The sequence below is a fragment of the Apostichopus japonicus genome, chromosome 22, assembly GCF_037975245.1.
Source record: "Apostichopus japonicus isolate 1M-3 chromosome 22, ASM3797524v1, whole genome shotgun sequence".
Lineage (NCBI taxonomy): Eukaryota > Metazoa > Echinodermata > Holothuroidea > Aspidochirotida > Stichopodidae > Apostichopus > Apostichopus japonicus.
In genome coordinates, this window is record NC_092582.1 from 13,775,278 (window position 1) to 13,796,997 (window position 21,720).

General features: G+C 36.3%; 1 protein-coding gene across 4 annotated transcripts in view; it reads left to right on the forward strand.

Annotated features, from left to right (window-relative positions):
* Positions 1-21,720, forward strand: part of LOC139964335 (uncharacterized) — a 168,920-nt gene that overhangs the window by 133,530 nt on the left and 13,670 nt on the right. For all 4 annotated transcript variants that reach the window (XM_071965852.1, XM_071965851.1, XM_071965855.1 and 1 more), the window contains 3 exons: positions 17,054-17,217; positions 19,899-20,062; positions 21,554-21,717. In XM_071965852.1, coding sequence (XP_071821953.1) covers positions 17,054-17,217; positions 19,899-20,062; positions 21,554-21,717 — 492 coding nt within the window. The remainder of the gene's footprint in view (positions 1-17,053; positions 17,218-19,898; positions 20,063-21,553; positions 21,718-21,720) is intronic.

Consider the following 21,720-nt stretch of genomic DNA (forward strand, 5'->3'; position numbering starts at 1 on the left):
GAAGTGCTATTAGTTATCAACAGCTGAATTCAGTATGTCTTTACAATGTATTTGATACAGCCATGAATTATACCCATGAAGCCATGATTAATAGCATCTTTGACAGTGAAACATTGTCAACAGATTATATCATTCATGTAAATTACATACATGTATAGTTATAGGATACATAGATATCATTATTAAATTGTGACACTTTTTATGACCTGCTGCATTTCTATCTATCAATAGCCATAAATTTACCCAAGTTTTAACGTTTAGGGCATGTATCTCTATATTAAATAAAAGTTTGTAGTTGTGTAAAGTAATTGCATTTAATTACTGTATCCATGAGAATTTTAAGTCCATAGTTTAGTAACATGATATAATTAAGGGAACAGAAGTTTTTACAAACCTTTGTCTCTATATTTATACAGAAGATATCACGAGAGGGTCGACATGCAGACTAGCTTCTGTCCCCTGTGGACGACCCTTTGCAGCAGGAGTTAGGTCATTCTAACACCCTTTCCAGGTTCCCTGACATTTGAAAGCTAATCATTAGCAGTCATTTGGGAGCTAAAGGCTAGGTGAAGGACTTTACTTATTGAAACAGTCATATATAGAATTTAAAGTCAGTTTAGGGAGACCATATTAACATTTATCAAATCAATTTGGTTCTTTAATGTGCTGCATACATGAAAGTAAAATTATTGTTTAAGTACAGTGTACTGCAATGATTAAACTTTAAGTAAAAAAAATTGTGTTTTTAATGAATAATAAATCAATTTTTTACAGCATAGTTTAATAAAACAAAATGTGACTGAACAGGATTGAATTTGAAACGAAGGGAATAAAAGTTAGAAAAAGTAGGGATAGCCATTGTTTCTTTTTCTGTCAGTTTTGAGGGAATTTCATATGCAAGAAAGGGAGGGAATGCAAATTTTGTGCGAAACTTGAATTCAAATATTGAAGTCACCCTAGACAGAAAAATAACAACAGGCGCAATTGAATTCAGTACGAATGTTAATCATGCGCATACCTTGAGGTCCTAATTACAGTCGGGGGCTAAATTTAGAAAACAATTATTGTAACATATCCACAGTGCATTTCTATGCTGGTAAGCCTTATCGTTTTTATCATCATTGGGTACACAGCTCCATCAAGAGTTCATCATGGGGAAGTGTATTAAAAGTAACATCATGTATTTTACGAAGGTTTAATTGAAATTGTTAAATATTAAAATTGTTTGTGCATGTGATTTGTGTTTTTTCTTTTATCACTCTAGATAGCTGAGTTTAATAATATTGGGATGTATACATATTAATTTGGTATTTTGAGAGCTTATAGACCATTAACAAATCAAGGTAGATAAGTACAACCTGTACTCTACATTTATGCAAAAGATGCCTTCAAACTTGAGGGAAAATTTAGGGCTCTTAAAGTGGAACCTGGATTGGGTTGCTAGGCGTGGCCGTATCCTAGCAACTGAAAACTTGTGAACAGGTGTTTTTGCCCAATTTCATCCTTTGAGACATATTGCAAGACACCATATCAATTTCAGGTGATTCTGAGAGGGTCGACGTGGAATCCATCCATCAATCTGTTGATTTGGCATGGATTGACCCCGCCTTCCCTTCCCTTCATTAATTTAATTCTGTTATATCACCTAACGTGGGATAAATAGTCCTTACCTACAGCTGGGGTAGGATGTTTAACCAAGTTGCAATTTTCTTAGTTTTCAGTTGTTGCATATTTGCTACATATGTATCTTTCACTCGAATCAGCCTTCCATATCTCCTGGTGAATACTTAATACCTTGCAGTTGACACAGTACCTTCCTGTTCTCTTAACCCTTACCTTCCTTGCCCATGTATTTCATTTCCCTAATTCCCTTCACTAACTTTAATTCTGTTTTATCACCTACACTTGGGATTAAACATCCCTTACTTTTACAACCAAGGTAAGATAATCCTAGTTCATATATTTATAAAACCAAGTCGTGATTTTTTTATACACCTTATATAAACCTTAAGTGTATATTGTCAGTTGTTGAATATTTGCCATGTATCTTTCTCTCGATTCACAAGCCTCCTCCCATATTTCCCGAAATTGAATACATAATACCGGGCAGCAGGTGACAGAACAACGTGTGAACATTTTGCTATCAGCTATTATTAATGCAGTTAACCTTCCTTTGCAAACTGCCATCTACCTCTGTAGTAAGGACTAATTGTGTTGCTCCAATAAAATAGTTGATTTGATTTTTTCTATTTTTCTTTCTCCTTTCTTCTTCTTCTTCTTTGGTGGAAGGTCACTGTCCCACATTTTATTTTAGCGGTCGACAAGGCCTGGATCATCGTAGAAGCAAAACCAGAGCCTTCAGGCTGGATATGTATATGTATGGTCATACATTATGTTTATTAGTGTACGCATTTTTTATATACTGTACTGTAGCCGTATGAGTTACAAATTGGAATAAGATGTCGGTTTGGTTCTTGTGTTTTCTGCGATTCCATTGCCGTCGTCGTAGTAGTGTGCATGATACAGACGTTTGTAAGTCACAGATGTACACGTCTTTGCTTACGACAGCTGATCACTGAGGGTCAAACAAGATGTAAACATTCTCTTAATCTGATGCCCCAAATCTTAATAACCATCGAAGAATTCACATTTTCGGAAATGTTTATTCTAGGTCAGATTCATTCTTGAGGTGGAAAATAAACTAAAAGAAATCATGATTTAAAGTGAAAGTGACAACTACAGTAGCTGTTAAAAGTAGGTTGTTTAATAGAGAGACTTTTATACTACCTGTATAGATGTAAAATTTAATGTGTATTTGTAGTACTTTTTAAATTCTTGTATATGCTACCACTTGAAATCAACAATATTCAATTGAATTTTTAAAATTTTTTTTTTATTGCTATAAAGCATCTTCCAGAGTTAAATGGAAAGTGCTTATTGCACACGGACAGACAAATTTTCTTTAGTACAATCACACAAATTAAAGGAAACTTTGAACCTGACCTGCTAATTGGTTTGTATGTACGGCATATGCATACAGTGTTTTTATAGTAGCGCATGCGCATAAATTTCCATGTAATAAGTTACATTTTGTGTCACAGGTTTTGAAGTCTCGGAATTCTGTCTCTTGATACCAAGTACTATATGGATCCTGTGAACAAAACTACTATTTGATATATATCTTTGCATTTGTAAAGCATTTTGCAATGATTTTGACATTCAGTATTAAGCAGGAATGTTAATGTTTGTACATTAAGCAAAGGTATGTAATGTTTGGAAGGTATGTAATGTTTGGACATTCAGTAAAGGTATGTAATGTTTGGACATTCAGTAAAGGTATGTAATGTTTGGACATTCAGTAAAGGTATGTAATGTTTGGACATTCAGCAAAGGTATGTAATGTTTGGACATTCAGCAAAGGTATGTAATGTTTGGACATTCAGAAAGGTATGTAATGTTTGGACATTCAGCAAAGGTATGTAATGTTTGGACATTCAGCAAAGGTATGTAATGTTTGGACATTCAGCAAAGGTATGTAGTGTTTGGACATTCAGCAAAGGTGTGTAATGTTTGGACATTCAGTAAAGGTGTGTAATGTTTGGACATTCAGCAGATGTATGTAATGTTTGGACATTCAGTAAAGGTGTGTAATGTTTGGACATTCAGTAAAGGTATGTAATGTTTGGACATTCAGCAAAGGTTTGTAATGTTTGGACATTCAGCAAAGGTATGTAATGTTTGGACATTCAGCAAAGGTATGTAATGTTTGGAAATTCAGCAAATGTGTGTAATGTTTGGACATTCAGCAAAGGTGTATAATGTTTGGACATTCAGCAAAGGTGTGTAATGTTTGGACATTCAGCAAAGGTGTGTAATGTTTGGACATTCAGCAAAGGTGTGTAATGTTTGGACATTCAGTAAAGGTGTGTAATGTTTGGACATTCAGTAAAGGTGTGTAATGTTTGGACATTCAGCAAAGGTGTGTAATGTTTGGACATTCAGCAAAGGTGTGTAATGTTTGGACATTCAGTAAAGGTGTGTAATGTTTGGACATTCAGCAAAGGTGTGTAATGTTTGGACATTCAGCAAAGGTATGTAATGTTTGGACATTCAGCAAAGGTATGTAATGTTTGGACATTCAGCAAAGGTATGTAATGTTTGGAATTACAGCCCCCACACATGTTTTCTTGTCATTAAGCGTGGAAAACTTTCGTATGCACATTGTGTGTAGTGATTACAGTATGTGGATAGTTAAGAATGCACCAAGTGTACCACAATTTGCTGCATATATTTGCATAAATTTGAGTAGCAATTTGCCAAGATTTTGCATTCCATTTTCCTATCTAATACCAGTAAATTTAAGCCCTATTCAATGTAGGTAATGATCACGTGGTATTTTAGGACATGGAGTGCATTAAATAGAATTGTAGAGTATATGCTGAAATTCAATATAGTTACATTGAGACAGGTCTGTAGCCAGGAATAAGTATAGTTGGAGGAGCCAAACATTTATTAAAGGAGGGACACCATACTCTTGTCCTGTAACTTGGAAAGTTTGTGTACAATTAAAGGATGGTGGCACAGATTGGGGGGAGGTGGGCACAGTAGTCTGTACGGAGAGACAAGGCCCTTTTGTCCCAGCCTGGCTGTGGGCCTAAGTGTTAACATTCAGAATATGATACTGTATGCATATGTGGACATTCAGCACTTTAATGATATAGATATGCAATAGAATGTGTGTGCACATTCAGACTGTATGTGTGTGGACAGCTAGCCAGTTCAATGTGTTTGCAAACACTCAAATTAGGATGAACTTGTGTGGACATACATCCATTTGTGTGGACATGTACAGTTGTGTTGTGCATGCATTTAATAAAATGTGTTCATGTACAACATGTCAGACTTGTCAGTGTGCATATTCTGTGTATCAAAGCTTATAATCTCAGGGGGGGGGGGGGATTTTTTTTATCAATTCTTTGATGCCAGAGTTGTAACTCACATCACTTATTTGTAACACGGTGATTTTTTCTGGCTCTAACCGAGTGCTAGCTGTATTACCTCAATGAGATGGTTCCATTATAGGGTTTATGTTGCATATTTTATTTGTTAGTTTTTTTACTTTTTTGTACTTCATTTATATACAACCAGCTGCTTGCCTTTTAAGCTATTTAGTCAGCAGTGTAGCGTCTTCAATGATACAACCAAGCATTATTCATGCCCTGAATTTCAAAGGAGTTGCAAGATTTGTTCTGCTGAATAATATAGTAGCTGTTTATTACGCAGGCGAGAATCCCTTCACTTTCATGATCCTCATTTCCACAGTGTCACACTTCTGCAGAAGAGTTATGATGTAAGCATGCCATGGATATGCATATATACACAGACTGAGCTAACTAGTCGAGTCGTGTATCAATGAACAGAACTGATTGCATTCCTTATTCCCAGCAGTAATAGGTTTGATCTACTCGGACATCAGATTGTAAAGAAAGTTATGACACATCAGTCTCTCACCCTCCCTCTCTTCAAATGGTTTTTTTCTTTTTTTCTTTTTGTGCTCATAGTGATGCATGGCCTCCAAAGTGACTTGCAGATTTGCTTGACCCTCAATACTGTTTTCCGAATTAATTGAAAACGTTTCTGCCACCCTAGCATGCAAGACAATAAAAAAATAATAATAATAAGAGTAACAAAAAGAACTAAATATACTAGAACTCAAATAGCAGAAGAAGGACAGAAAAAAATCCAAGGTTGTTTACAGCTGGTTTGTTGACTGGTGGAATTGTTTTTTTTTTGGCTTGTTATCATTGAAATGGATTAAGACTCCAGTGGTGCTTCTGTCTGATTTAATCTCTTCCCAAATTTTGAAGACTAGCAATAAATTTACTATAAATCTCTAGTTCCATGTTACAAGCAAAGCTTCAGTGACTTTAAAATCTCAGCCTTAAACATTTACCAGACCGAATTTAGAGCTATAAGCTTGACATTAATCAGCATTCTCGACAAGTAGTAATATAAAGGCGATCTTCCTGCTTCTCTCTTTCTCATTTTTTTTCTTTCTTTCTTTTTGTTGCTCAAAAAAAATCAAAGAAATGTTTTTGCTATTTCTTACAGTACATGGAATGGAGAATTTGGGGTTTTTACTCTTTAACAAGCGTTCATAAAAACATGCATACATACATCACCCATATATACATATATTCATAGAAATATATATATCAATTTATAAGAGAAATATATGGAAAGACAGTTTCAACTCCTTTGTAGAATATTGTCACAGAAATATTTCTATATACTTGGTAAAATTTTGAAGATGAATAGTTTCATGTTTACTTATTTTTGCAGCCTTCTTTCTTTGTTACTGTTTTTTTCCCCCTTTATTAAATGTTTTATTTTCCTTTGTAACTTTTCGGTGCCTCAGGGGAAAGCAGCATTTCCTTCAGTACATATTTTCAGCGACATCTAATTCTCCTGCTCATCGCCCCTCAAAAGAGGGAATCTATCAAAGCGACGAGTGCTGCTGCGTTCATAGTTTAATATCATTCCATACGGACGAGCCTCTGTTATTACAGCGGCTTTAATGCACGCTTTTAGCTGACACTTTCGGTATGTTGGCAAGCCAGTAGGAGAAGCTAGAGGAGGAGGAGCGTAGATACAATAATACAAATACTGTACATGAGATGCAGCGCTCTCAGATGTACGGGTTTGGATGGACGATTCTGGGAGGAATAATGTTACAACTTACTGAATGACAACATGAACATGGTAGTACTTGTGAACTCATTCACAACATGAATGATTTAGATCTTAGGTCAGGAAGATGTTCTGTAATAATATTTGATAGATATGTTGGATAAACACGATTCAAAATGGAGGAAATATATACTTGAAATTTGGATGACTGTATTGGTTGTCTTACAAGTACGACAAGACGTAACCTTTATCTGAGACGATCGTCTTTGGGGCCCGTTGTCTGAGAATAAACAATTTCCTAATCACCCATGAAAGTCACTTACAATTACATAGCACAGCACATGACGTTATTAGGTATTAACCAACATTGAAAGAAGTAATCAGAGTAGATTAAAGGCAGTGGCATATAGAAGTTAATGTACCTCAGGCAGGGAGGGACATAACATAGTATATATTGTGTAATATCACTACAAAATGTACAAAATCTTTCTCTACTTTAACGTTCATCCATATTTGATGTATAATCTGAGGCACTTCTTGGCTTCTTTGACCGAATAGGTGCAAATAGCATGTTTAAAGCCTTGGTTATCAACTCATAAATGTGAATAGCACATTGGGTCCTAGGTGAATAGGGTTAGCCTAACATTATATTCATGTCTGCTATGAAATATTTTAGGCCTACACTACTGTATATGTGTGAATTTTTATTTTATTTTGACCAGTGGGGGATGGTTTGCTGTTGGTTTTTTGTGTTTTGTGTTTGAATAAAATAACAATTTTTTGCGAGGGTGTTCAACTTTTTATCTGTTGTGAATCATGCAACAATTCATAATACATGTGCTTCACAGTACTGGCCAAGAGTTTTGACATTCTGGAGGTGAGGGGGCTGAAATTTTTCAAAAGTATAGTCTTGAGTTGCTATCCCTAATTGCAAGGGATATTCCCAGACTTGACAGGACTGTTCATAATATGCTTTTAGTAACTTTCAGTGCTTTCAGCATTTAACAATTCAACAACTCCTGTCAACGTACCTGTCAAACAGACTTAACATTTGATTTGAAATTTCATATCTTCTGGTTTGTAATACCTATATACAAGATTGTATTATTGTCAAAATGCTTGTCGTGTTCATTGTGTGACAAGTTAGATCTGTAAGGTGTAACTCATGGGAAAATATGTTGCTTGATATGAAAGGCATTGTGATGCCTTGTGTATATTAGTAGACAGAAATATTTCACACAGCTATTTGAAAACAGAGCTCTAGTAAATATGAGTGTCTTTGATCCTCATGGCTAACGACTCTTACAGACTGACTGTTTATCTGGTGTATGTCATTTGGATATATTCCAGCTTTTGTTATTTCAGGATATGGATTTGTGATGGGTTGGATCTAGATGTTTTTCTCTGTTTTTGTACCTTTGCCTATTTTGTCTCCTTCACAGTGCATTAATTCTGATGAAATAACTCAATCATAACCTGACCTATTTTGCAGCAAGGCCTTAGCCAGCGATCTATTCATACAGTAGCTATGCAAAGGCATTTTTTCTAAATTAAGGACACAAGAGCATTGTAACTTCTAAAAAAGAGAGCAAGAAAAACTAGAAGAATCAAGCAAAAAAATATATAAATTTATATGGAATGAAAGTGGATTCTTTTGTTTGAAAAGCTGAAAAAAGGTGTCATTATTTTGCATGATTGTGCTTTTTATTATCTTAGAAAATGTTGGCAATGGGGAAGAGAACCCCCATAGACCAGCCTCCCCCTCCCCCTTCAGACCACAACATCCCATCAAAGAATTGGACCCACTTTCTTTCAATATCTAGCTTAAAGGCATTGAAGACTCGCCCCAAACCGCGTGCGGCCATCTGAAAAATGTTAACTTTCTGTTGCTTGCAAGTGACGTTTTGTTTGTGTCGCTACAAAATGCAGACAGTAATGAAATGTAATACCTTAATTGTTATCTTTAGCTGGACCTGAGATGTCCATCGCTGTATCGTTTATACACTGTGTTGTGGGTATTGACCGCAGCTGTTTGTACTGACTGTACACTAGTGTCTAATTACCGAAGGTAGCAAGCTGTGTGCGTATTTCTGGGATCGATGGTGGTATCTAACACTTCTGTTACACCTCATTCGAAACTAGGTCAAATTACCGGCATTAGACGTTTCTTTTTGCACAAGTCTTCACACCCTTTAAGCCCTGCTTGCTGACCAATAAGTTCATAACATTTGTTACAATTGTTTGTCAATATTTTAATGATATCAATGCTGTATCTAGACACAATAACAACTGTAGTAGTTGATGTAAGTAATACCTATCCTTGTGATGTCACAGAGTACTCTACAACTCTGTTTTTCCTACACATGTTACCCTATAAACAAAACAACACTTATAGAGAGGGAAACAGCTCCAAGCCTGGGCAGTAAAAATACTTGCCAAAGTCTGATAAACTACATTATCTGGATGTCGTCGAACCGGATGACATCCGGTCTGGATATGTCCGGATGGTTTAATTCAGAAATGAGAAGGAAATTGAGTCTTTGTCCCTCATAGCATATATAGTGAAATTTGATATGTTTCAAGTGCAAGAAGAAAAGGACATGTTTTAGGTCAAGTGTGTGGGCTGTGCAGATTTCGAGGCTTACTAAACGTAGACCTTCAATTTTAGGAAGACCAAAGTTTTAGTCGACATCTCGGTCACGAGGAGTAGCATGTTCGGAATCTTGTCATGTTTTCAATAGTTTTCCTTCTTTTTTTTCTTTGTCCAGAGCAAAAAAGGAGGAAAAAGCCATCTTCAAAGAATTAGAAAGAGCACGTACTGCTTGAGATTATTTCCTCTAAATCCTCTCGATTTAAAGATTCGAAATTTGGTTTGAAATTTGATCTTGTCATCATTTCTGGATTATTATAATAGAGGCAGCCAAATTCCTCAGTTAATTCATGTTTTATAGCCTGCATGTTACCCTCCCCCACCTCATCCCACCACACCCATCACCCCACTAGAGGATGATCTGTCAACTGACCTTTGAACCCACATGTACCCGAGTCCATACATAATTGCTCTTGCAGACTTGTGATGCAACGATACATTGCTTAATCGCTCATTAACAATGGTCATCCCTATGATACAAGACATCTGCTGTAGTAACCTCAATTATGGTAAAGCTTAAATATAACATTTTCCTTAAATATTGTGACATTACAAGAAAAAAAATTATGGATTTAGTGCAATATATCACACCCATTAGAGATACTACCCTCATAAAATATTACAGATGTGCATGATACAACTTACAGGATAATTGGTCTGAAAAAAGCTTAATTAATTGTACTCAGCATTGTTTGGCAATTTTCCTCTCCTATACTTGAGAATGTCACCATAACTTAACTTTATCAAATGAGAGTACAATGCAAACTGTGCAATATTTGTTATAATTATGTAGTTAACTGTTATCTCTTGGTTTTTCTCCCACACACGTCTCTCTTGTTGATCTTACAATATATTGATTGCATTAAGACATTGTGTAGTGACATATAGTATTAAAAACTGGAAGGTAATTGGTTTCGCTGTGAACGACCACCGAGTGCATGACACCGGTTGGTTTACACATGAATCATGAGATTTTGAAAGTATATTTGAGAATGAGAAAACTGAAAATTTTAGTTTCTGCCTTTATAATGCTGACAAATAAAGAAATTAGATCATTTTATTGTAACCTGGTCAGTTAAGTCGGTCCCTGGGAGAAAGGTCAGGGACACTGTGGAGATCCAATGGAGAGAAATAACTCGTTAATGGGGTTTTCAATTTCAGAGTCTAGGCAGACATGATCATTGGTGTTTTGCATGTACAAGCCTCAAGTGCAGAAAATATAGACCGGTACACACAAAGTGATACCCAATTAGACACCATTACATAACACCAAATACATAACACTCAGGTGTGCAGTTTCACTTAACATAAGGATAACATATTACAATAACACCCAGTGAACATTCCTAAGTGATCTTAACACCAGTCTTCCTAGTTACATAAATCTAACAGTATTTTGATATGTTGTAGGCCATGTTATACATGATACCCAACTAGACACCAATACATAACATACAGGTGTGCAGTTTAACTAAACATATTACGATAACATATTACAATAATGTCACCCAGTGAACATTCCTAAGCGATCTTAACATCAATATTCTCTTTAACTTTGATTTGGTAACTGTCATGAAAAAGTTTGTTTATAATTTCAGGAAATCCACCAGAAAAAGACAACTTTGGAGGGCGACAAAATAAAAAGCCGGTTATTAATATTTCTGGAATGATCATTCCGTTCTAAATTTGATATGTATTTAATGATTGGCATTAATAATGCAGGAAAAAGAATGATTAACGTTTTCCTATCAATTTTCTGGATTTTTTTTTGGTGAAAATGTTACAGCCTGTCACACTTTGTTAACACAATTAGATTGCAATTTTTGCATCGATGTTTTAAGATCGACTGGTTTTGCTTTGACACTAAATAATCTCTCTGCGGTCTGAGCAGGGAAACCTGGAAAAGAGATGGAACCGCTGAATCCAAATTAACTGTCAACATACCCTCTGAGACATTCAGAGGGAATGATTGGTGGATGTTAAGTGTAAAAGGGAAATTCCTTAGGTGTCCATGAATCACCAAGACAGGGTGATCATTCTTAATGATGGATAATCGTTAACAGGGAATATGAATGATCAGCTTCAAGGAAGGAAGTTGGGAAAGGAAAAAAAAGAAAGAAAGAACACAGTGACCAAAAAAGGGGAAAATGTTTATGTTTGAACTGCAGCGCTTTGTCTGTTATTTCCCGAAGATTTTGGAGGGGGGCCTCTGTACGGTGAACTGATCTAGAAATTTAGGCTACAACTCCATCTCAGGATCTAGCAACCGGTTGTATGTATGTTTGTATGTATTTTAGATCCTCCTGCAAACAGGAACTCGTGAAGAAGCCATCATTGGCTTATCAAAGCCGCAAGCTGACCGAAGTCAGTCTCTTAGGTTCATATTTAACGTCCATGATTATGAATTGTCAATTGTCAACAACTCTGTAACTGGACGACATACATTAATCTTGGAGAGACTCGAAAGCCGGACCATATTATTGAAAGGCACCGGCGTTAACCACTGAGCTAACACTCCTTAAATTGTGAAATGTACATTTCACAATGATCTCAACTTTGTATTAAAAGCAGTCTGATCTTCATCTGAATATTCAAACATTACATCATTTAACGTAAACCTCTCAAGATGTTTGCTTTCCATCTTAAAAATGCCATTTTACTGTCTATAACAGTACAACACAGAACAATTAACGCATTGGTTTTTACGTCACAAAGTTTGGATCAAACCAAGACCGCTCTCGGTGTGTACAGCGTTTGTCATTTGTATTCATGAGCACTTTGGGAAAATTTGATGAACACTGTGTCACTGAATTTTCCATTTTATAACAGATGGACTCCCACATTTATAGAACAATTCCGTGTAAACGTAATCTTTCGACAGCTTGCAAGACTTGAAAATGTGAGCCCATGCAAAGAATAAAACTACAGGGGGTGTACACATATATACTGTATTTATATTGATGCCATTCTTTGTTAGTGTATAATCTTGCTCCAATTCCCTTCGTAAAGTTTCTAGGAAAAGCGCCGCATATTCTTAGTGGATAACTAGCCATGCAGAAGATATAAGATGAAATTACATCCCGCCATGATGATGACATGAACACTATCCTCAGCTGTAGTCAGACTTTAATGTTAAGTATTAACCACAATGCATCATGTTTTTATCTCTGAGGTTTAGCAAGAATTTAAATCAATTGAAAATAAAAATAAAACATAATTTTGTATTTTTTAAGGAACTGTGGAAACGGATCGCTATTTCAAATTGCATCTTCAGACTATAGACATGTAATCGGTCTTTAATGGGACTATGTTGTCTCGACTATATATAACATTTGCTGTGACTACAGTATGTTAGACTTTTGTATAGTATCCAAGTATGATCAGTTTACATAGTATTTACACAGTACAGAACTGCACATATGTGGGAAGGATTTCTCTCATTCAAACTTGTAGTTGGACCAATGTTGTATATAGACTTGTATTAATTTAACCTTTGAATAGAATTATATTGACAATTCATAATCATGGCCGTTAAAATATGAATCTAAGAGACTGACTTCGGTCAGCTTGCTGCTTTGATAAGCCAATGATGGCTTCTTCGCGAGTTCCTGCTTGCAGGAAGATCTAAAATACATATATACATACATCCATATGACATAGACTTTAATGCCTTGTAATTGAAATACATATTTTACACAGACTTTTTTATCTCTTGGAATATATTACAGTGAGCGGGCATCGTAATATGTTGAAAGTTGTCACAGCATGGACTTTGTAATTCATTGAAAGTCCTCATTAATATGGACGTTGTAATACGTTGAAAAGTACATGTACTTTGTAATGTGTTACATGTATGGATTTTGTAAATTGTGGAAAGATATTACTTTGTAATATGTTGAAAGACCTAATATGCTGAATAGTATTATATGGACTTTGTAATATGTTGAAAGGTATTACTGTATATGAACTCAATATGTTGAAAAGTATATTGTGGAGTTTGTAATATATGTCAGACTTTTCTAGTGTGTTGTTACATGTTAAAATAACTTTTAAGGCAAGCAAGTACTAATGATGGAACAATCGTTGCCTTTATGCAGGAAATAAGATTCTCGGTTTTGCAATTTACCCAAAATATTTAAGGGTTTTTCATGTTGGTGGGGGGGGGGGGGGGGACAGTTTGCAATAATCTTAGTGAACTTTCTTACCATTGAGTATATATCAGCTCTATGTATCCTGCATGATATATGGGGATTCTCTCTATCTCTCTTTGATACATTCAGCCTACTTTTTCTCCCTTAGGCTGGTCGAAGTCCTTAAATACTGTAGTCATATATTCAAGCATATGACAGTTTGAAGTTAGACCCCGACTAGCTAGACCAAACCATCGGAAGATTAATGAAAATGAGCTTCTGCTGGGTGTGATGTTTGCTTAAATTTTATACTGATTAAAAGAACGTGGTAAATCTTTCCTACTTACCAGTGTGGAAAACGTAACAGAAAAAACTGAAACGCCGACCATATCTGTTGAAACATCTCCCTCATGAAGTCACTGCACGTAACACAGCCCTCGTATCCTGAGGTTGATGAATGTGTTAGTTTGTGTAAGAACATTGTTTAGTCTGCTGTCACCACGGTAACCTTGCTTACCCTGCAAACTTCAAGCAGTTCTCATTAAAATGCTTTGGAATGTTGAGGTTCAACATGGGTGACCATTTTATATCAATTTCTAGCATATTTTTGGGTAGTGTACTGATAGTTTTTGTGTTGAAGATTTAATCATACAGGTACAGTTTGGTTGGGGGGAGGGGGGACAATGGGGGGAAGGTGAGGTTGAAGGGGCCCTGTCTTAAATTTTGTGCTCACGCCTTTCAATTATGAAAGACAGCATCTCACAATTGCCACCAACTCCTTTCAAGGTCCCTTTCTGGATTAAATTTCATGCCTTTTTTATACATTTATATAAAGTTTTCATTGATATATACATGTAGCAATATGCAGTTTTCTTAAATTTCTATTTGCCTTAAATAGAACACACTTTAGCGCAAGATTTATAGGTTACTTTTCCTTATCCTTCATTTCCCTTGATGATGAAATCAGTTTCTGCAGCAATATTTACAACATTACATACTGTAGTGATGAAAATTCTATACGAAACATGTCAAAGAAATTGATTTTTTGTTTGAACTGTTAACAGTTACAGCACATAAATATTGATTCATAATTAATTATTAATAAACAGGGGTTATTGAAAATCTTACAAAAATTCTGTTCATTTCTGTTCATTTTTCATTCAAGAAAGACCACAATTTGTTTATGTGAGTTTCAAAACACCATTGATATCATCTTCAATTGTCTTATATTGTCATTACATTTTATTTCATGTAATTAAATATTAATTTAGATGAATTTTGGGTCATCAGCTGAACCCAACCATGGAAAAAAATTAAAAGACAATTACTTCAACTATTAAAAAAGCTATTATTGAACTCCCCATTTTTTCATGTATAGTACTGTACTGTACATACAAGATTAAAACCTATATTTTGGGGTATATGTTTCTTGAATTGTATATCGCAGTGTTTTTGTTTTGTAATGTGGGACTGCTCATAAAAGCTCTGCTTCTTCAGTCCTCATCCACCTCCTTGTAATTTAATTAATTAATCATTACATTAATATTATGTGGCAATTAATCCCACTCAATTAAGATATCATCTTATCCTGCTGAAGCCGAGAGTTTAGAAGCATGTCTATATACTCTGTATAGTTGTGTCACTTCTTATCTGAGAGGGATAGCTTGTACTACTTAAGTTGCTACTTAAAGTTAAATGCATACACTCTGTCTGTATGTCTGTCTGTCTGCCTGTGAATTGATCTAGAATTCTTATATTCAAGAGGGATAGATAGCTGGCACGTGCTGAAAGTATTTTATACTTAAATATAAAAGCATACATGAACCTTGTCTGTGTATGTGTGACAATCTTGAATTCTCTATGTGAGACAGATATCTTGGGCGTTAATACATCTAATTCTTTGGGGCTGCAGGCCGGGTAATGGTTAATGTCATACTATCTTAAAGCAATGATCAGTGCTTGATTCAACCTCATGAACTACCCTGAGAGACATGTAAACTGGATGACACTATTAAAATACAGGAGCAATTGTCATGTTTCCATCCAAGAAAACTTGGCAAGACTAAGAGTAAAATAACAGTGAAAACAAGATATATATATATATATATATATATATATATATATATATATATATATATATATATATATATATATATATATAAATTGATATATATATATATATATATTTATATATATATATGTTCCCATATATGTTTCCAACTCACTGCGGTTTCGATTGTGTACATATATACTATCAATGACCATATCGCTTAAATTATACTGTTAATCACTGCACTGTCAATTTTCTCTTGAACCGTGCACTGAAACATTCAAAATTTTGCTGTGATTATCTAATTTTTCTCACAATCAGATATATCTCCGAAGTAAAAACACGAAAGACACCGATATCGTTTATTACAATTTGCTCTTTGGAATAGTGCTGAATATTGCAGAGTCATGATGCATCGGTATTAGAACCAGAACAAAACTTTAAATTTTACTCGAAGTTACCACTTTGCAATCGCTCCATCTCGGGGGATTTGAAGTGGTGAAGGTTTCCTTCATCTATTTTTATCTGCAAAAACAAAGATTTGAAATTCCTTTTTTTTTTTGCCAAACAGCCAGTGATTCCTTCTGCTGCTCTAAATGTAAAGTCATTAAAAACGAACAGGAAACTGGGTCATGATGTAAGGAAGAAAAGCTTAAATCATTTTTATCAACTAGACGTGATGAAAGGATATTTGCTGTCTGTCTGTCCGTCTGTTCCAAATCAAAGCAATAATCATATTAATTGCGAGAAATTTTTTGAGATTGGCTCACGTTTTCTTGTTAGTCTGATTTGTAAACAACCTCTGAGAATAACTTCCAAGGGTTTAATTTATTGTTCTATCCGATGTGTGTTTCAAGTTCCGACCGATGCATTAATATTTGACCATATATAGTCATTTAATAGCAGAGAGTGGTTGCCATTGGTTGCATTCTTGAAAACAGTTCACCTGATGATGTCACTATGATATTCACATTCATATGCAGACAAAGTCCTTTTTCATCTGGCAGATAAATCTCCACCAAAGCCCCCACTCCCCCGCCCCCTTCCTGCCCTTGCTCCAAGTGGCATGGGGAGGGGGACAGATGAAAGACTAAAAGAGACTTACATTTAGGGCTACACAGAAGGCAGGTTCTATGTGCTCAGTCTTCATCGGTTTACAGAACTAAGCTTAACAAAACAGTTATCAACTTTAAAAAAAATACACAGAATTTTGGAAAGATTGTTAGTAGAAGTCAAACTTTTTTTTTAACATGGCAGATTTGCTTGGGGGGGGGGCACCAAACATTTTTGGAGGCCCATGCCTCTCCTTTCCCCTTCCCCCACTTACCACTCCTTTGGCATTGCAACTGCTTGTAATATATATATATATATATTTTCCATCTTAAGACAATATTCAAACAATTCTTATAGGATTCTAATTTATTGTCTAATCATACTTTGTACTATTTTTGTACTAGAAAGTTCCACTTTATATGACAAATATTTAGTTTTAACATATATCTTTACTTTTTCTTGTTTTTTCATGTTTTATAGACAAAAAGAGGTTTCCATTCATTCAGCAGTAGTCCACAGCTTAACATCAGGTTGTCAGACACCAACTCCAGCTCTCTTCAGAGGATACCTCACGAGGAGATGATGATGAACGACGTGGAAACGAGATCACTACAGGACCAACCAACCAGAAAAACTAAGAGCATGTAAGATTGCCAGCAATATTCAGGGGTTTCAAATGGGGGGGTAGGTGTAGGGGTGTGGGGGAGGGATAGGAAGGGAAGAGAGGTGGATGGGGTCCTTAAGATCTTGCTTGCACACCTGTTAGATTTTATATGGAGGATGCAGTATTTTGTACTCAATTTGTTTGGCAGAAGTCCGGTGGTGAATAATGCCGCTATTGAAGGACAGATGATAATTGTATGCGTGTATTTATGTATGTATATTAGACCCTCCTGCAAGCAGGAACTCATGAAGAAGCCTCATTGGCTTATCAAAGCCGCAAGCTGACGGAAGTCAGTCTCTTACATTCATATTTAACGTCCATGATTATGAATTGTTAATTGTCAACAACTCTGTAACTGGACGACATACAGTACATTAATCTGGGAGTGACTCGAACCGGGGACCTTATGATTGAAAGGCACCGGTGTAACCACTGAGCTAACACTCCACTGTGCTAACACTCCACTCCAATTGGGAAGGAGACAAATTTCACCAGTAAAGACCGTATCCACGTCATGCAATAAAGTGTGTGTTGACAGTACTTACATACATTGAGTCAGAATTAACTTTGTTGTTATGAGTTTAAAGGTGTTTCCCTTACCATATTGACTAGTACTGTATACCACAACAACCATTTAACGAAATGTGTAAATGTAAATTAATATGTGTAAACAAATACATCCAAACTTAAATTGAGCATACTCTGGAATTTGATCTAAATGCAATTTTGGTTAACTTGCCTCCTACAGTAGCTTACAGTTGGTATGACTTTGTTGATTACCAAGGGCGGCTGGGACATTATGTTTTGTATGAGAGCATCCTGGACTTGCAGCTGACTGTAAACTATATGTTGTGACTCATTTCAGTGGCATAGACAGCATTGTATTGTTAGGGGGGGAAGATTTTTCTTAAGGGGGGCAACCCTGTGATGGTTGATGGTAGGAATTACCAAGAAATATATGTATTAATGGTCACCTCGTCTTTCAAAAAATAATTTCCACACAAACAAGTTTCACCAGGCCTATAGGGCCTATACGTGCAGTGAAAATTCTCCACGAGTGGCATCATTGGTTGCTGAAAATGCACATGGGTTGCTAGCGCTAGTTTGTAATGGTTATAACCGGCCAAATTATTTGCGCTTATTCTTAAGGCCGATATTGATCAACGGTCTCCGTATGTGGGTATGATGAAGGCCCAAAATGTGTAATATCTCGGTCTGATTACCAAGTTCTGACCTTATATGAAGTATGAACATGAGCCGTGAGGTATGAAAACTTGTGATTAGAACTTGAAAAAATGTAAAAAAGAAGTATTTTGAATTTACATCACTGGATTCCAACTGGGGGGGCAAGACTGTGGAAACAAAGCAAATTTGGGGGCATTGCCCCCCCTGGCCCCCCTCTGGCTATGCCACTGACTCATTTGCTACAAAATATAACAATCCATGTTTTTATACTTCAGTCTTTGTATGACTGGACAATGTCACCCTGTCAGACTAAACAATTGCTGGAAATCTGTTTCCCTACTTGGAATTTGTACTGGTCATTCTCTCCGTTCAAACATCACACAGCTGATCTGCGTGCATGTTGTGACCTGTACACTAAAAACCTGCAAAGTTTAACACCACGGTCAGAACGTGGAATTGATGGTCATAAACAAGGCTGTCGAGTAGGGGTGATCTGAGGTCCGGCAATGATAGGGATAATAATGTACACTGAAATTGTACTAATTTATGTCGCATGTATTTGAAAGGGTTAACATTGAGAAATATGCAACCTGCGGGGGTTTACTCACATGTTTTGAAAAACATGTTTCGTAACTAGCGGCCTATCTCGTCGTATCACGTCATCTCCTCGTGTTAGTCATATGTCCAGGCCTGATGTATTCACATTTTATGATAAACTTAAGGATACATAAAGAGTACAAAAAGGGGGTCCAGTGACATAATTGTCCCCGACACTTGACCCCTCTGAATGTGCACTCCATTTTGATGTCATGTCAGTGACCACCCTAGTGTCAAGAGTCAGGTCATGGCAACTTTGTCACCACTCCACACCCCCCTCCCCCCCCTTTTATCCCATCTTTGACCAGGCCCTCCTTATTTAATCCCTGTTTAGCTACCTGGTCTTAGAGTCGTAAACTGTTTCTAAATAGTCTGAATATGACAAGAATGTCAGCTTTTTTTCTAACACTGCTCACTCTGCCTCATAGAATTCTGCAGATCAAAAACTTTAGCAGACACATTTTTCATCAGCAACAGCTAATCCCCCCTAGCGATATTATAAATGAGAAAGACCTTTTTATCCAGAAAATTTAGTCAGAAAACCTCTTGCTTGCTTTTCGTGATTTTCCAGACGAACGGAACATTTTCCATCTTTGCCAGAGGTGTATTTATTTCCCGTTTTGCATATGGTGCTGATAAAATGTGACATCCAAATTCTGTTCAAATATTGAATTTTATAGTATTTTTTCCTCTCTCCATCTGTTTTTTGTTCTGTAAGTACATTTAATAGCTCACAAATGTGATCGAAAGGCCCCATCAAATTTTCTTCTTTTTTTTTGTCTTTTCAGTTTACTAGAATGTGATCCGGACTGTTCTAAGTTTCCAAATTTTTTAACTCGTCTATTTTTCTTTCTCTTTTTATCTTCACGAACGAAACAGAGCAAAGGAGATAAAAGCCAAGGTGCAGTTCTTGAGGAGGAGGCATACTGAGGGCTCCCTTCAAGAAACAGAGGAGAACGTGAATCCAAACACAAAGAATGGTCCTGATCTAGAAGACATCCGGAGATGGGCAGAAGGATTCGAAACTTTGCTCAAAGATGAGTGTAAGCAGAATCACGTACTTTATGACAAAAACATACAGTCAATGGAGGAAGGGGGAAGCGCCAGTAGGGGAGTAGCCCAGTTAATGGTGGAAGGGGGGCTGGATGGGGGGTATAAACAATAATAATTGGGGCAATAAATGGGAGATGGAAAAGAGTAAAAGTAGTGTGGGAGAAACTGAAGGGAGACAACATCGGAAGGGAACAGGTGTAATGAAGAAACACAGAGTGATGGATTGGAGGTCGGTAGAGTGTCCTGTAGTGATGTCATCATCATTTGTTCTTTTCTTTTCACTTGGGGGGGGGGGGGGGAGTGTTAATGAAGTGCACACTTTGAACAGCAGGAACAAGTAATAACAGGTCCACCGTTTCTGGTAGGTAAGGGTAGACAGGAGTAGTCAAGCAGAAGATCGCTATTATTTGGACAGTCCAGACAAAAGTTAATTTGTAATGTCACAGCTATGTTCATACAATTCCAATTGTATAGGCAGGTTAGAGCAAGGGGTGTGTGGAGGGGGGGGGGGATTTTGAATTGTCATTTTCTCTCAGCCTGTAAATTTTTAATGAGATGAGTATACATCTTAAAGCTACCTGAATTATTCTAGTGCTTTATAATATTCAATTTAATTCAAAGTATTTGGCAACAGATGAGTTTGTGACTTCTTCAATATTGGTCAGCATTCTCATACTACCTTTGTTTCCCTTTACTTATCATGCAAATCGTCAAAAGCCAGTAACAAAGAAAGACAGATTCCCTATATCTTGTAAAAACATTTTCTCTGAAGCACCCCATCGATCCTTGTTATTCAAGTTACCTTTCCTTTCATCAGCCAAGGTTTATGGCTATGTACTTGATCTAGCCCCAAACAATGGTATCTCATTATGTTAAGGTGCAAGATACTGAAATGTCAAAAGAGATTAGCCAATGGCTAATCCCTTCCAATGATCACTATAGTGATACCTTAAATAGTCCCACAAACATCAAGGTAGGTTTTATCACTGAGAAAAAGGTTTTGTCTTCTTTTTTTCCCCTTCATATTTATTTCTTGTCCCCTTTTCTTGGTCATTAAAGTAAGACATACATAAACCACTTGGCTAATTTAACCAGGGGGGAATTAAATTGTCTCTACATCAGCTGTTACGATGATTAAACAAAAATTAACGAGGTTATTATCAAACTCTACCATTAGTCTCTTCGATGAGATTGGTTTGTATTTATCACTCGGCAGTTAGTGTCATCTTTCATCTGTCACTAGATTTAGCAGATGTTCGTTGACCTTTTCAGTCGAGAAATGTTGTCTTCTATCAAGTCTTAAAGTCTTAAAGCAAGCCTCAGTTATTAGAACCTGGGGATGCACCCAAGCAGTGTCATAAACGCACTGTCCTTTTCTCTCTCTACTAATTTATCCTCATTCGAAGAATTTATCCGCTATCTGAAGAAATTATTTACCACAATATATGCTATTGAGTTTCTCCGTTCACATTTTGTTACAGTCGGGCTGGAAGCTTTCAGAAAATTCCTACAAACAGAATTTAGTGACGAGAACATTGAGTTCTGGTTGGCCTGTGAAGACTACAAGGACCTGAAGCCATCCAAAATGGTCGCCAGAGCTCATAAAATTTATGAAGACTATGTCACAATACAGGCTCCGAGAGAGGTG